Genomic DNA, 16,571 nt, shown 5'->3' with positions numbered 1-16,571 from the left:
AACTGGTCCTCTGTGGATCACTCCAAACTTACAGGGAAAAATTCAATTTAGTATTAAATCAAATTTCACAATATATATATATTTACTCTTTACTTTTACTTGTTTCAGTCATTTGACTGCGGCCATGCTGAGCATCGCCTTTAGTCGAGCAAATCGACCCGGGACTTATTCTTTGTAAGCCCAGTACTTATTCTATGGGTCTCTTTTTGCCGAACTGCTAAGTGAAGGGGACGTAAACACACCAGCATCAGTTGTCAAGCAATGCTAGGGAGACAAACACAGGTACACAAACACATACACACACATACATATATATATACACATATATACGACAGGCTTCTTTCAGTTTCCGTCTACCAAGTGCACTCACAAGGCATTGGTCAGCCCGGGGCTATAGCAGAAGACACTTGCCCAAGATCCAACGCAGTGGGACTGAACCCGGAACCATGTGGTTGGTTAGCAAGCTACTTACCACACAGCCACTCCTGTGCCTATATATAAATCAGAGGAAAACCACTATTATGCAATTAAACAAGACAGACATAAAAGCAAAACATAAATAAACAAATAAAATTTTATTTTTTATTATGACTAGCAGTATCGCCCGGCGTTGCTCGGGTTTGTAAGGGAATACCCTATATAAGCATTTTTAGAGAGTTATTCCCTTATATAAAAGGAGCAAAAATCATTAAAAATGCAGAAAATGATGGTAAATTTTTTTAAAAATAGTAGACTATCGTAGAAGCGCACTAAAGCCAGACGGGCTCGATACGATCACGACTATAAGATACCCGCTTTTGGTTAAACTGCACCGCAAAACGTGGGAGTAGTAGGAATCTAAATCGGAGTAGACAGGACACACACACAACTTTAGTTTTATATATAAAGATTTGTTATGTCTATCATTGTTTGAATGCCATAATAGTGGTTTTTCTCTCTAATTTATATATGATATCCACTCACTATATATATATATATACATATTATATATATATATTATATATATAATATACAATATAAATATATCTATATTACACACACATATATAAACATATATACATACAGTGTGTGGTGTGTGTGGTGTGTGTGTGTGAGAGAGAGAGAGAGAGAGAGAGAGAGGAGGAGAGAGAGAGAGAGAGAGAGAGAGAGAGAGAGAGCAAATCAAAAACAACAAAGAAACAATAAAAGTGTAAGGTACAGTTACAGTTAATATTATTAGTATTGATGTTATCAGTATTATTAAGTTGACAATTAAATGAGGAAGGCAGTTACAAAGTAAATGTACAACATCTTGGACACGGTCCTTCATTGGATTGAAGATAAGGATCTTTTTGGTTTGACCAGCAGTTTTTAACATAATTTCTAGGTAAGTAGAAAATTTTAAACTTCGTATACTGGTAGAATGTGTTTATAAAACATCTTTTTCTCTTGGCTTTATTGAGAAAATTCTATAGCTTGTAAGATATTTGTTGTTGTTTTTTTCTTCAATTTCTGCAATTTCAACCAATCAATGACGTCCATTGAGGTAAAAAAAAAAAACATTCTGTGCCGTATGAATATGTCCCTCGTTTAAGAAACAGATTGGGTTTATTTACATTTGTGAAGAAAAAAAGATACCCTTCCCCCCACCCCTAACCCTAAACCTAAAACAGATTGAAATGCAATAGATCGATACTAGGGTCATAGTTATGGGTGACCCACGTAACTAAACACTTTTAAACTTCGTATACTGATAGAATGTGTTTATAAAACATCTTTTTCTCGTGGCCTTTATTGAGAAAATTCTATAGTTTGTAAGATATTTGTTGTGTTATTTTTCTTCAATTTCTGCAATTTCAACCAATCAATGATGTCCATTGAGGTAAAAAAAAAAAACATTCTGTGCCGTATGAATATGTCCCTCGTTTAAGAAACAGTTTGGGTTTATTTACATTTGTGAAGAAAAAAAGATACCCTTCCCCCCCCAACCCTAAACCTAAAACAGATTGAAATGCAATAGATTGATACTAGGGTTATAATTATGGGTGACAATTTCATATGACACCGCTAGAAAAAAAACTGCCGTTCAAACGGAAAAGATCCGAGGACAAAACCCGACACACACACACACATGTATATATATAGTAACACAGAAAGAGAGAGAGACAGACAGACAGACAGAAGAAGGATGATAAGAAGGCATATCTTACAAAATGCCACATGTGGTGGGTGAAACATGGAAGCTGACAGGAATTGTACTGGTTAATGGATTAGTTTAGAGTCAGGAAGGGAGTCTTGGGGAGTCTCCATCATGGCTGCATTCCCTATACAGGAGGAAAGAGAGAGAGAGAAAGAGAGAGGAGTCATACAGGAGTCGAAGAGGAATTAAACAGAGAGAGAGAGGAGAGAGAGAGAGAGAGAGAGAGAGAGAGGGAAAGAGAGATGTAGTGTGTGTATGAGAGAGTGAAAGGGGTGCATGTGTAAGAGAGTGAGAGGAAGGAGATTCTGTGAGAGGGACAGGTGGAGGAAGAGTGTGTGTGAGAGGGAGAGTGGGAGTGTATATGTGTGAGAGAGAGAGGGAGAGTGGGAGTGTGTATGTGTGAGAGAGAGAGGGAGGTGTGTGGAGAGAGGGAGAGTGGGAGTGTGTATGTGTGAGAGGGAGAGTGGGAGTGTATATGTGTGAGAGAGAGAGGGAGTGTGTGTGAGAGGGAGAGTGGGAGTGTGTATATGTGAGAGAGAGAGGGAGTGTGTGTGAGAGTGGGAGTGTGTGTGTGAGAGAGAGAGGGAGTGTGTGAGAGGGAGAGTGGGAGTGTGTATGTGAGAGGGAGAGGGAGTGTGTGTGAGAGTGGGAGTGTGTATGTGTGAGAGGGAGAGTGGGAGTGTGTATGTGAGAGGGAGAGGGAGTGTGTGTGAGAGGGAGAGTGGGAGTGTGTATGTGAGAGGGAGAGGGAGAGTGTGTGTGAGAGAGAGAGTGGGAGTGTGTATGTGAGAGGGAGAGGGAGCGTGTGTGAGAGAGAGTGGGAGTGTGTATGTGAGAGGGAGAGGGAGCGTGTGTGTGAGAGGTGGTGATGGAGACCAAGGCGGATTGTGTATGTGGTAGTATGTGCATGTATAGGTATGTGCACAAGTGTGCGTGTATATATGTGTATGAGCGTGTGTGAGAATGTGAGTGTGTGTATGTGTGTCTGATAGATGGAATGAGAGAGAAAGAGAGAATGAGGGAGAGAGAGAGAGAAATAACAAGAGGATGAGGAGTAGTGAGTGTGTAAAATCAATTTGTTAATTAAATATATAAGGTCATTAATTAATGGCATTATTACAAACACGATCAAAGGCGTTCCAATCATGACCACCCCATCAACTGAGCACAGCATGCACATGCTACATTATCCAATGTGTTGACTAAAGAACAATTTGAAGGCGATCTGGCAGTGCTATTTCTAGCAAGACAAAGGACCATGTGGTGGCTTCATCACTGCGGCTGTATTTGTTGCTTAGTTACATAATTAAAGCCGTTCCGTGCATGACATCCTGCCTTAACCTATATTTCCATGGCTTGTGTCATTTTATTTTTAAGACTATCAGTTGACCATCCACACAAAATCGTAGCTGTGGCCCCTGCCCACTGACCGGTGCCCACTGACTGGCTCCCATATCAGTTGTATGTAAAATGCATGATCCAAACGTGGTTGATGCTAGTATCACCATCCTTTAGGAGGAACAGTTGTTTGCTCTTTCTCGAGCCACGCCTAGCTCATAAGGGCCGGTTTCCCGGTTTCCTTGGCGTATAGGTTCCCCACCTGGATGGAACGCCGGTCCATCGCAGGTGAGCTGGAAGATGCAGGAGGAAAGAGTGAGAGAAAAGTGTGGTGAAAGAGTCAGCAGAAGTTCACCATTACCTTCTGCCAGAGCTCCGTGGAGCTTCGGTGTTTCGCTCATAAATACATACATCGCCCGGTCTGAGATTCGAACCCGCGATTCCTCTAACTACTAGGCCATGTGCCTCCACATATATATATATATATATATATATATAAGGGCCAGTTTCCCGGCTTCCTTGGCTTATAGGTTCCCCACCTGGACGGGACGCCGGTCCGTCGCAGGTGAGCTGCAAGATGCAGGAGGAAAGAGTGAGAGAAAAGTGTAGCGAAAGAGTCAGCAGAAGTTTCGCCATTATCTTCTGCCGGACCCGCATGGAGCTTAGGTGTTTCGCTCATAAACACACACATCGCCCGGTCTGAGATTTGAACCTGCAATCCCTTGACTGCGAGTCCACTGCTCTAACCACTAGGCCATGTGCCTCCACCTAGTATCACCTGACTAGCTCTTGTGCCGTTGACCTGTAAAATGCACCATCTGAATGTGGACAAGGCCAGGTCTGCCTAACTGGCTCATGTGCCAGTGACACGTAAAAAGCACCATCCAAGTGTGACTGATGTCAGTGGCAATTAAAAAGCACCATCCAAGTGTGACTCATGCCAGTACCCCTTGACTGGCTCCTGTGCCGGTGGCACGTAAAAAGCACCATCCGAACGTGGCCGATGCCAGCGCCGCCATGCCTGGCTTCCATGCTGGTGGAACATAAAAAGCACCAATCTGATTGTGGCCGCTGCCAGCGCCGCCATGCCTGGCTTCCATGCTGGTGGCACATAAAAAGCACCAATTCGATCGTGGCCGCTGCCAGCGCCGCCATGCCTGGCTTCCATGCTGGTGGCACATAAAAAGCACCAATCCGATTGTGGCCGCTGCCAGCGCCGCCATGCCTGGCTTCCATGCTGGTGGCACATAAAAAGCACCAATCCGATTGTGGCCGCTGCCAGCGCCGCCATGCCTGGCTTCCATGCTGGTGGCACATAAAAAGCACCAATCCGATCGTGGCCGCTGCCAGCGCCGCCATGCCTGGCTTCCATGCTGGTGGCACATAAAAAGCACCAATCCGATCGTGGCCGCTGCCAGCGCCGCCATGCCTGGCTTCCATGCTGGTGGCACATAAAAAGCATCAATCCGATCGTGGCCGCTGCCAGCCTCGCCTGGCACGTAAAAAGCACCCACTACACTCACAGAGTGGTTGGCGTTAGGAAGGGCATCCAGCTGTAGAAACACTGCCAGATCAGACTGGAGCTTGGTGCAGCCTTCTTGCTTTCCAGACCCCGGTCGAACCGTCCAAGCCATGCTAGCATGGAGAACAGACGTTAAACGATGATGATGATGATGATGATGATGATGAAGTTGGGACTTGGAACTCAATGTTAAAGGTTTTTACATAAAGAAAGAAAAAATCTATGGCGAGAGGGTTATAATTTAGATATGAATTACTTGGAAAAAAGGATGTTTTGTATCATAGAACAAGAGATGATCTCAGACAGATTGGTATGAAAAGGGTCAAAATGATGGCAATGATGATGATGATGATGATGAAGAGGACATCCAGTTAATGAAGGACTACGATAACACTGAAGAGCCACCTACTTTTACGGTAAGCATATTCTAAAGCGCTGGATATTGTCCGCATATCGGCCTCAATGTTGCGGGCCCAGTTCTCAACGTCACCAATTTCCTGGAATAAAAACAAAGAAAAACAAAAAATGAGATTAAAGAGTTTTCATTTCGGTAATAAAGATGGTGAGGATGAGAGTGATGAGGAGTGTATGTTAAGTTAAGTTAAGTTAAGTTTTTGGCTCAAAAAGCAAAAAGCAAGGCCATGTAGGGGCACATGGAGTTATGTACAGGGAGGGTGTTCATGCAAAGAGTTCAGGCCATTTGTGGTCGTGAGAGACTTTGAACCGAGCGGTCGTCGGCATCTTCACTATCTCGTCCGGCAGCTTATTCCACGGATCTGTAACCCAGACGGAGAAAGCCCCTCTCCTTTGATTGAGATGAAATCGTCACAGATAGAGCTTTTCGGAGTGACCCCGCAGCCAACGCTCTGGAGCAGGAGTGCAGAACAGCTCTTTCGAGAGGTTACACTTTCCGCTTATGATGTTGTGAGCAAGAATGAGATCACCACGGCGTCGTCGTTTTTCTAGAGAATAAAGGTCGAGCGTCTTCAGCCTTTCTTCATAAGACAAATGCTTGAGACCTAGAACCATGCGGGTAGCCAGCTTCTGGACTTTTTCGAGATGATGTATGTCTTTGAGGAGATAAGGAGAAGAGGCTTGAATCCCGTATTCCATTATGGGTCTCACCAGCATGACATAGAGTGGTAGGAATATGGCTGTTGTGAGCATTCTGAATGACCGTCGAATCAAAAACAGAACTCCGCATGTGTGTGTGTGTGGAAGTCCAAGGATCCTTCAAATGGGCAGAGATTTAGAAATGTTCTTAATGTGGCCTTTGATGAGAAGGAGCAAGAGATAGAGATATACACAGGTGAAAATAAATTTAAGACCGATGATAAAAGTTCTGTTGTGTTTGGGGAGGGTAATTTTCTTTTTGTACCTTATAATGTAACACACACACTGGTAAAATTTCCACTTTTTTCTTTTTTTTTTTCCTTAAAATTTTCCTTGTGTCTTGCAACCTTTTCAATAGTTTTGACTATTGAAAAGGTTGCAAGACACAAGGAAAATTTTAGGGAAAAAAAAAATAAGAAAAAAAAGTGGAAATTTTACTGGTGAGTGTGGTTTTGATTCCTGGACTGGGCGATGCACTGTGTTCTTGAGCAAAACACTTAATTTCATGTTGCTCCTGTCCACTCAGGTGGCAAAAATTAGTAATCCTGCGACGGACCAGTGTGCCATCAAGGTGGGGAATTTCTACAGCACTGAAACCAAGAAACCGGCCCTTATGAGCCTGGCATGGCTCGAGAAGGAACATGTTTTTTTTTAAGAGAGGAACTTGGCCAAGAATAAACCATTATACTTAGTACTTGTTTATCTAGAACAGTGCTTTTCAAACGTTTTGCTGGAGCGAAACCCCAAGGAAACATTCCACTGGCTCGAGGAACCCCTGTGCAATAATTTAATAGTCTTATGCACACATATCTGCACAGGAGAATTAAAAATTACTGTCGATTTTAGCAGTTTTGTAACTTCTTGCGGAACCCATAGACTGTACTGGCGGAACTCTAAGGTTCCGAGGAACCCTGGTTGAAAACCACTGGTCTAGAGAAAACCTTCAATGTGTGATATGGTGGGTTCTGAAGAGGTTGGGGATAGATGAGTGGCTTGTGAAAGCTGTACAGGCCATCTATAGAAACAGTCAGTAAGGTGAGAGTTATTTACAAGTGCAGCAGAAAATTTGGTGTAGAGGGAGCTGTTCATTAAGGATCAGTCCTCAGTCCCCTCCTTTCCATCATTGACCTCCAGGCCATAACAGAGGAATTCAAGACTGGCAACCCCTGGGAACTACTACATGCTGATGATCTTGCCCTCATAGCAGATTCTATATTAGAACTAGAAGAGAAATTCCATGCAAAATTCCAAGAAAAACCTGGAATCTAAAGGTGTTAAGATCAACTTAGTGACGACTAAGATCTTAGTAAGCAAAAAGAAAAACAGACAAGACCTTATCCACTTTAGGTCAGTGTCCCTGTTTGATTTGTAGGAAAAGTGTAGGCAGGAACTCCATATGGTGTACCCAGTGTAAGCTATGGACACACAAATGGTGCAGTGGAATAACAGGAAGGTCATCAGAGGAGATAGTGTTTATATGTAGAAGATGCACAGGATCCATAAAAACTACGGAAATTGTAGTTGTGATCCCTGTGCTGGTGGCACATAAAAGGCACCGTCCGAACGTGGCTGATGCCAGTGTCGCCTTGACTGGCTTCCGTGCTGGTGGTATGTAAAAAGCACCAACCGATCGTGGCTGGCACCAGTGCCAGTGGCACGTAAAAAGCACCATCCGAACATGGCCGATGCCAGCGCCGCCTTGACTGGCTTCCGTGCCGGTAGCATGTAAAAAGCACCAACCGATCGTGGCCATCACCAGCCTCCCCTGGCACGTAAAAAGCACCATCCGAACGTGGCCAATGCCAGTGCCGCCTTGACTGGTTTCTGTGCCGGTGGCATGTAAAAAGTACCAACCGATCGTGGCTATTTCCAGCCTCCCCTGGCACCTGTGCCAGTGGCACGTAAAAAGCACCCACTACACTCTCGGAGTGGTTGGCGTTAGGAAGGGCATCCAGCTGTAGAAACTCTGCCAGATCAAGACTGGAGCCTGGTGCAGCCATCTGGTTCGCCAGTCCTCAGTCAAATCGTCCAACCCATGCTAGCATGGAAAGCGGACGTTAAATGATGATGATATATATATGTGTGTGTGTGTGTGTGTGTGAATGTTGTCAGTACCAACTGACTGGCCCCTGCGCCGGTGGCATGTAAAAAGCACCCACAACACTCACGGAGTGGTTGGTGTTAGGAAGGGCATTCAGTCGTAGAAACATTGCCAGATTAGACTGGGCCTGGCGCAGCCTTCTGGCTTCCCAGACCCCAGTTGCACCGTCCAACCCATGCCAGCATGGAAAGCGGACGCTAAACGATGATGATGATGATGAAGAGACTCTCCCCTGACCCCCATCAAAGGATATTCTTAGCTTCGAAATGCTTACCTTCAATGCTGTGTTGAAGTCTTCCACTAACTTTAGCCACTGCATGGTCATCTTGGCGAAATGGGCAGCGTTGGCCTGGAGGATCTTCGTCTCTGTGTCAAGTTTTTTCTGGTTCACGTAGGACTGGGCAACCCTTTACATTCAAATGGAAAAATAAAAAATTAAAAGATTACATTGTAGTCAGAAACAAATACATTCTTTACATTTTATAATTATTATTATTGAATGAGAAAGCAGTGCATGCCATCAAAGTGACACTGGGGTAAAATATACGAAGCCCAGTATACCCATCATGACTACCCGTCTGATAAGGGTACACAACCATATGTGTGCGCGACATGATGATCTCGTATCAAGATAAACAGCACATGACCTTGCAGGTGGAGCCCAATTAGAATTTTCTTCTGGTCGAGTAACCCGTCCCGCTCAAAAGGTCCCTGAATAAGGGTTGTTTAAGGATGTTGAACGAACCACCCATGTTTCCAGAGGTGAATTATTCAAACCCCAAAGATCCTTCTCAACACATGGCTATGACGCTCCCCCACTACTTTTACTTGTGATCAGAGATGCACATATTGTCAACCACTAAGGGACATGCTCAACTGGTTAAGGTCAAACAACTGACAAGGAAATCTGTGGTATTGAGCAGAATATTTGCTGTAGTCCATCTTATATACCAAGACATAACAATGTACATTATAACACTTCCAATCAGTTAAGATCAGAAGCCATGAGAGCCACTGCCTGGAACTGCATCAGGGCATTTATTATTATTATTATTATTACTCTCACTGGACAAAATGCTTAGTGGCATTTTGTCTGTCCTTATGTTCTGAGTTCAAATTCCGCCGAGGTCGACTTTGCCTTTCATCCTTTCTGGGTCGATAAATTAAGTACTAGTTACGCACTGGGGTCGATGTAATCGACTTAATCCGTTTGTCTGTCCTTGTTTGTTCCCTCTGTGTTTAGCCCCTTGTGCGTAGTAAAGAAATAGGTATTTCATCTGCCGTTACATTCTGAGTTCAAATTCCGCTGAGGTCAACTTTGCATTTCATCCTTTCGGGGTCGATAAATTAAGTACCAGTTACGCACTGGGGTCGATGTAATTGACTTAATCTGTTTGTCTGTCCTTGTTTGTCTGTCCTTGTTTGTCCTCTCTATGTTTAGCCCCTTGTGGGTAGTAAAAAACAAAATCTACTCACAAGGTGGCTTCCAAGGAATTATTGCTGTTTCGATGACATCAGGTAGGCAAGGAGACCCTAAAACAGTTTAAAGAGATTTAAAACAAACAAATAAAGAAATGAAAATAAAATGGTATTCACCCTGAATTCAGATGGTCAACCAGAGCATGGGTGAGGGCAGTTGCTGATGCCATTGCTTCTGCTTTCCTTTTCTCTGTGGATAAACAAAAAAAAAGAAAAGAAAAAAAAGAAATAGAAATTAAATCTCAAAATTTAAAGATATTTTGTTTTACTTTTTCTTTTTATTGTTATTATTATTACAATATAAAAAATGTAGGGTTGGACAGGTTTGTAAATTCCAATCCCGATCTCAAAACTTTCTGGTGCCTGTATGGTTTGTCAGTGCAAGGGAGATCACTGTTTTATGTGGCTGTCAAATTTGTACACAGTAAATAACAGACACAGCTTACCTTGATGTCCAGGTGCTACTGTAAGCAGAGTTTTCAGAGTGGCTGTGTGGTAAGTAGCTTGTTTACCAACCACATGGTTCCGGGTTCAGTCCCACTGCGTGGCACCTTGGGCAAGTGTCTTCTACTATAGCCTCGGGCCGACCAAAGCCTTGCGAGTGGATTTGGTAGACGGAAACTGAAAGAAGCCCGTCGTATATATGTAGGAGTGGCTGTGTGGTAAGTAGCTTGTTTACCAACCACATCGTTCCGGGTTCAGTCCCACTGCGTGGCACCTTGGGCAAGTGTCTTCTGCTATAGCCTCGGGCCGACCAAAGCCTTGCGAGTGGATTTGGTAGACGGAAACTGAAAGAAGCCCGTCGTATATATGTATATATATATGTGTGTGTGTGTGTGTTCGTGTGTCTGTGTTTGTCCCCCTAGCATTGCTTGACAACCGACGCTGGTGTGTTTATGTCCCCGTTACTTAGCGGTTCGACAAAAGAGACCGATAGAATAAGTACTGGGCTTACTAAAGAATAAGTCCCGGGGTCGAGATGCTCGATTAAAGGTGGTGCTCCAGCATGGCCGCAGTCAAATGACTGAAACAAGTAAAAGAGTAAAAGAGTATATATATCTGGGATCTGGGACCCCCTTCGGTCACAATACTGATCATGGGATTGCACCTAGAAAGTTACCGTCCTAGTCACAAGTCTGGGCAAGGTGGTTTTATGGAAGACCAGCAGTCGCCCATGCATACGGGCCTCCCCTCTCCACGCCACTGATGTTGTCCAAGGGAAAGGCAAAAGGGCCGATACAGCTTGGCACCTGTGACGTCGCAACTCATTTCTACAGCTGAGTGAACTGGAGCAACGTGAAATAAAGTGTCTTGCTCAAGAACACAACACGCAGCCCGGTCCGGGATTCGAGCTCACAACCTCACGATCGTAAGCTCGACGCTCTAACCACTGAGCCATGCGCCTTCACTATATAATTAGGGTTCAGCTACGATTTGCTTCACCACATACCGAAGTTTAGAAATAGCAGTCAAAAAATCTTAGCTATTCCTTCTACTTTAAAGGGATTTCCTAGAAAAACCAAAGCACTTTTTTCTGGGAACTCCCTTTAAAGTAGAAGGAATAGCTAAGATTTTTTTACTGCTATTTCTAAACTTCGGTATGTGGTGAAGCAAATCTTTGCTGAACCCTAATTATAAAGTATTACTTAAACTTACCATGAAATGGTCCTTTTCATGCCGAATCCTACTTGGTGAAATTACTGATTACGTCTTAATTAATTAATTTCACCCTTTGTTATTATTGATATATATATATATATATATATAATATATATATATATATATACCGGAGTAAACACATAAATGTGAAACAAGGTGGAAAAAAGAGTACTCAAATACCAGTGGTAGAGTAATATACTTTATTTTAAGCAGCAGAAAATTCAACAAAATCTGTTACTCTGAGCAAAAACTGTCCGACGAACGGCAACGTGAACTCAGAGTAACAGGTTTTGTTGAATTTTCTGCTGCTTAAAATAAAGTATATATATATATATATACTTTCATCGAACAGCAACAGGTAAACTGTCCAATGAACGGCAACGGGAAACTCAGAGTAACAGGTTTTGTTGAATTTTCTGCCGCTTTAAATAAAGCATATTAGTCTACCTCTGGTATTTGAGTACTCTTTTTTCCACCTTGTTTCACATCTATGTGTTTACTCCGGTATATATATATATATATATATTATATATATATATATATATATACCGGAGTAAACACATAAATGTGAAACAAGGTGGAAAAAAGAGTACTCAAATACCAGTGGTAGAGTAATATACTTTATTTTAAGCAGCAGAAAATTCAACAAAATCTGTTACTCTGAGCAAAAACTGTCCGACGAACGGCAACGTGAAACTCAGAGTAACAGGTTTTGTTGAATTTTCTGCTGCTTAAAATAAAGTATATATATATATATATATACTTTCATCGAACAGCAACAGGTAAACTGTCCAATGAACGGCAACGGGAAACTCAGAGTAACAGGTTTTGTTGAATTTTCTGCCGCTTTAAATAAAGCATATTAGTCTACCTCTGGTATTTGAGTACTCTTTTTTCCACCTTGTTTCACATCTATGTGTTTACTCCGGTATATATATATATATATATATATATATATATATATATAAATATACTAGCAGTATCGCCCAACGTTGCTCGGGTTTGTTTCGACCCTTTAGAATTGGAATTTTTGAAAAGTAAAAACTTTGCATTATGTTGCTTCACATATTTAACAAAAACATCTTTAAATGACAGTCTGACTGTCTGCCAAGCAAAGGGGAAGCAGTAATTGAAGTGGATGGTGAATATGCTCCAGAATAATCATTTAAAGATGTTTTTGTTACATGTTGTATATATAATGTATATATGTGTTGTGTGTGTGTCTATATATATATATATATATATATATATAATAATATTAGGGAGTAAATCCAAACTTACAGGGAAAAATTAGATTTAGGATTAAATCTAATTTTACAGTATAAATATATATATTAAATTAGAGATGAAACCACTATTAGGCAAATCAAACAGTGAAAAACATAAACCAAAATATAGAAATAAAATTAATTAATAAAAAAAAATATATATATATATATATATATAAAAATTTATAAGTATAAATTAATAATTAAAAAATTTTTTTTTTAATTTTTAACTTTAAATTTAAATAATTTAAATTTTGAATTTTATATTTTATATATTTTGTATATTATATTAATTAATTTTAATTCTATGTTTTGGTTTATGTTTTTCACTGTTTGATTTGCTTAATAGTGGTTTTATCGCTAATTTAATATATATATATATATATATATATATATATATTACGGAGATGTACTTGCATAGCAAGTGATTTGATCTGAGATCGTGTGCTGGAACGAAAACAATTGCAGCGTGGAAGGTGTTTGTAAGCCATTTAAGAGACACACAAAAGCCGTTCGATTCACTTCAACATTTAAGTTTAATTTGTCAAATGTATGTACGTACGTACATACGCCTGTGTGTATGTATGTATGTATGTGTGTGTATATGCACGCACATACACACTATAAACTTAAAGCTATAAACTTGTAGTGGTGGATAGGTGTAGACTGACCACTCATCACAACAATATCAAATTTCAACCGCCCCCACCCGCCGCCGAAACTAGGAAGTGATTTACGACCCTCACCCCCAAAACAAAACCCTAAAACCTATTATCAGACATTTATCTCTATATCACAAAACTTTTGTTTTACTATTACTTATTTTTTTTTTCTCTCCCTTACATCTAGTTAGTTCAGGTTAAATATATATACATATGTATGTGTGTGTATATATATATATATATAATGCCACACTCTAGCAGTTGAGGAAACCTGTGGAAGAGTTAGACCCAGGAAAACCTGGGATGAGGTGGTGAAGCATGACCTTCGAACATTGGGCCTCACCAAAGCAATGACTAATGACCTGGACCTCTGGAAACATGCTGTGCTTGAGAAAACTCGGCAAGCGCAAGTGAGACCATAACCTCGTGGCCTATGCCAGGGGTGTAACCAGCCCACTTATGCAGGTTTTTCCTTCATTGGACACTAAAATCTGCTTGCGAAGATCTGTTGAGGCAAGTGAAATCAAAATCAAATTCGATGACTGGCATCTGTGCTAGTGGAGTGCTAAGAGTACCATATGAATGTGATCATTACCAGAGCAACAAGCTGGCCTCCGTGCTGGTGGCACATAACAAACACCATCTGAGCGTGATCGTTACCTGCGTCGCCTTACTGGCACTTGTGCTGGTGGCACAGGAAAAAATATACAAGCGAGGTCGTTGCCAGTGCCGCTGGACTGGCTCCTGTGCACGTGGCACATAAAAAGCACCATTTGAGCGTGGCGTTTGCCAGTACCACCTGACAGGCACGTAAAAGCACCCACTACACTCTCGGAGGGGTTGGCATTAGGAAGGGCATCCAGCTGTAGAAACTCTGCCAGATCAAGATTGGAGCCTGGTGCAGACATCTGGTTCGCCAGACCTCAGTCTGGCTGGACGCTAAACGATGATGATGATGATGATGATATATAGGAGTGGCTGTGTGGTAAGTAGCTTGTTTACCAAGCACATGGTTCCGGGTTCAGTCCCACTGTGTGGCACCTTGGGGAAACGTCTTCTGCTATAGCCTTGGGCCGACCAAAGCCTTGTGAGTGGATATGGTAGACGGAAACTGAAAGAAGCCCGTCGTATATATGTATATATATATATGCGTGTGTGTGTTTGTGTGTCTGTGTTTGTCCCCCTAGCATTGCTTGACAACCGATGCTGGTGTGTTTACGTCCTCGTCACTTAGCGGTTCAGCAAAAAGAGACCGATAGAATAAGTACTGGGCTTATAAAAAAGAATAAGTCCCGGGGTCGAGTTGCTCGATTAAAGGCGGTGCTCCAGCATGGCCGCAGTCAACTGACTGAAACAAGTAAAAGAGTAAAAGAGAGTAAAGAATATATATCAGTGTGCCAGCATGGCTCTGGCCTTTGGGATGGAACACATAAAGGAATAGAGGAATAAAACAAGATTGTAGATTTCTGTTATTAATAACAGGAATTTGAAGAGATTTTGGAAAAAAAAAAAAAAATGGGTGGGTGAGACATGTTTATAGTTGGTATCAGAATGGACTTTGACTTGAAGGAGTCTACTGTTTCAATGTTATAGTTGAAGACACTTGCCCAAGGTGCCATGCAGTGGGACTGAACCTTGAACCATGTTGTTGGAAAGCAAGCTTTTTACAAGACACCACCCCTGCACCTATATATATATATATATATATATATATATCATCATCATCATCGTTTAACGTCCGTTCCCCATGCTAGCATGGGTTGGACGGTTTGACCGGGGATCTGGGAAGCCAGAAGGCTGCACCAGGCACCAGTCTTATCTGGCAAAATTTCTACGGCTGGATGCCCTTCCTAATGCCAACCACTCCGTGAGTGTAGTGGGTGCTTTTTATGTGCCACCGGCACAGGTGCCAGGCGAGGCTGGCATCGGCCACGATCTGATTGGTGCATATATATATTTCACCGTGATCACCGTGACCGACCAGGCTATCAGATGTTGCTACACATCGCTGGTCACAATGCGCTTCGCATTGTTTTAGCCTTCAAATGACTCCACCCCGCTGGCTAAGCGAGCAGGCCAATGTGTATATATATATATATATTTGTGTGTGTCTGTGTTTGTCCCCACATCATCGCTTGACAACTGATGCTAGTGTGTTTACATCCCCGTAACTTAGCAGTTCAGCAAAAGAGACTATTATATGTGTGTGTGTGTGTGTGTGTTTGTGCGTCTGTGCTTGTCCCCGAAACATTGCTTGACAACCGATGGTGGTGTGTTTACGTCCCCGTAACTTACGTGTATGGACGTAATACAATATCTATAAATATAGGTATAACTACAGGATTTCAAAATTTTTTTTTTCCTGAAACGATGTCTCCCTTCATTCCGGAAACAGTGGTGAAAAAAAAAATTGGAAAAAATCCCCGTCAAAATGGAAAAATTCCAACTTTTGTGGGCCGTCTGACCTGAAACTCTATTTTCATAAACTGCTTGCCCCGCCCCCTTGCAAAAAAATTGTGCCAACAAATTTCTCTGTAATCGTAATCTATACCATTTGAAAAGTATTTGTATAAGATTTCATTAAAAAATACTCATTTTCCTGAAAGTTGTGAGAGGGAGAAAAATTTCGGGTCGTGTGAATTTTCCGAAAATCTTCTCCCCAACTCCACAGAAAAATTTATTTAGCAACAAAATTCTACATACACCGAATCTATAGGACCTAAGCGCTTATTTGTAGATAAAATTCCTTAAAAAGCATTTATTTTTATATTTCTGGAAGCTATGAAACAACAAGATCGGTGGGGTACACATCACTAGTTATGCCTATATATGTGTGTGTTTGTATGTACATGGCACTACTAGCGAACGAATTTTCCGAAATTCTTCTCCCCAATTCCTCGGAAAATCTTTTTGGCAACAAATCTCTACATCTACAGGATCTAAGGATCTACAGGATCTAATTTTATCTACAAATATGTAGATAAAATTCCTTAAAAAGTATTAGTTTTTATTTTTCTGGAAGCTATGAGACAACAAGATCGGTGGGGTACACATCACTAGTTATGCCTATATATTTGTGTGTTTGTATATATCAAGATCGTATATGTACATGGTACTTACTACTAGCAAACGAATTTTCCGAAATTCTTCTCCCCAATTCCTCGGAGAATTTATTTAGCAACAAAATTCTACATACATCGAATCTATAGGATCTAAGCGCTTATTTGTAGATAAAATTCCTTGAAAATTA

At 41.6% G+C, this 16,571-nt stretch overlaps 1 protein-coding gene across 2 annotated transcripts in view; it reads right to left on the bottom strand.

The window, feature by feature from the left end:
• Window positions 1-2,161: 2,161 nt before the first annotated feature.
• The window catches only part of LOC115230413 (biogenesis of lysosome-related organelles complex 1 subunit 1), a 15,626-nt gene continuing 1,216 nt past the window's right edge, over window positions 2,162-16,571 (bottom strand). The window contains exons 2-6 of one of the 2 annotated variants that reach the window (XM_036499655.1): window positions 10,086-10,088; window positions 9,850-9,920; window positions 8,528-8,660; window positions 5,449-5,536; window positions 2,162-2,303 (exon numbers count right to left, since the gene is read on the bottom strand). In XM_036499655.1, the coding sequence (XP_036355548.1) occupies window positions 2,242-2,303; window positions 5,449-5,536; window positions 8,528-8,660; window positions 9,850-9,902 (336 nt within the window). In that variant the 5' untranslated portion in view covers window positions 9,903-9,920; window positions 10,086-10,088 and the 3' untranslated portion in view covers window positions 2,162-2,241. Of the gene's footprint in view, window positions 2,304-5,448; window positions 5,537-8,527; window positions 8,661-9,849; window positions 9,923-10,085; window positions 10,089-16,571 lie in introns of both variants that reach the window. The other variant, XM_029800610.2, reaches the window with a different exon arrangement.

Source organism: Octopus sinensis, unplaced genomic scaffold (assembly GCF_006345805.1).
Source record: "Octopus sinensis unplaced genomic scaffold, ASM634580v1 Contig15526, whole genome shotgun sequence".
Taxonomy (NCBI): Eukaryota; Metazoa; Mollusca; class Cephalopoda; order Octopoda; family Octopodidae; genus Octopus; species Octopus sinensis.
Note: the sequence above shows the minus strand (reverse complement) of the source record. Positions and strands in the feature narration are given on the sequence as shown.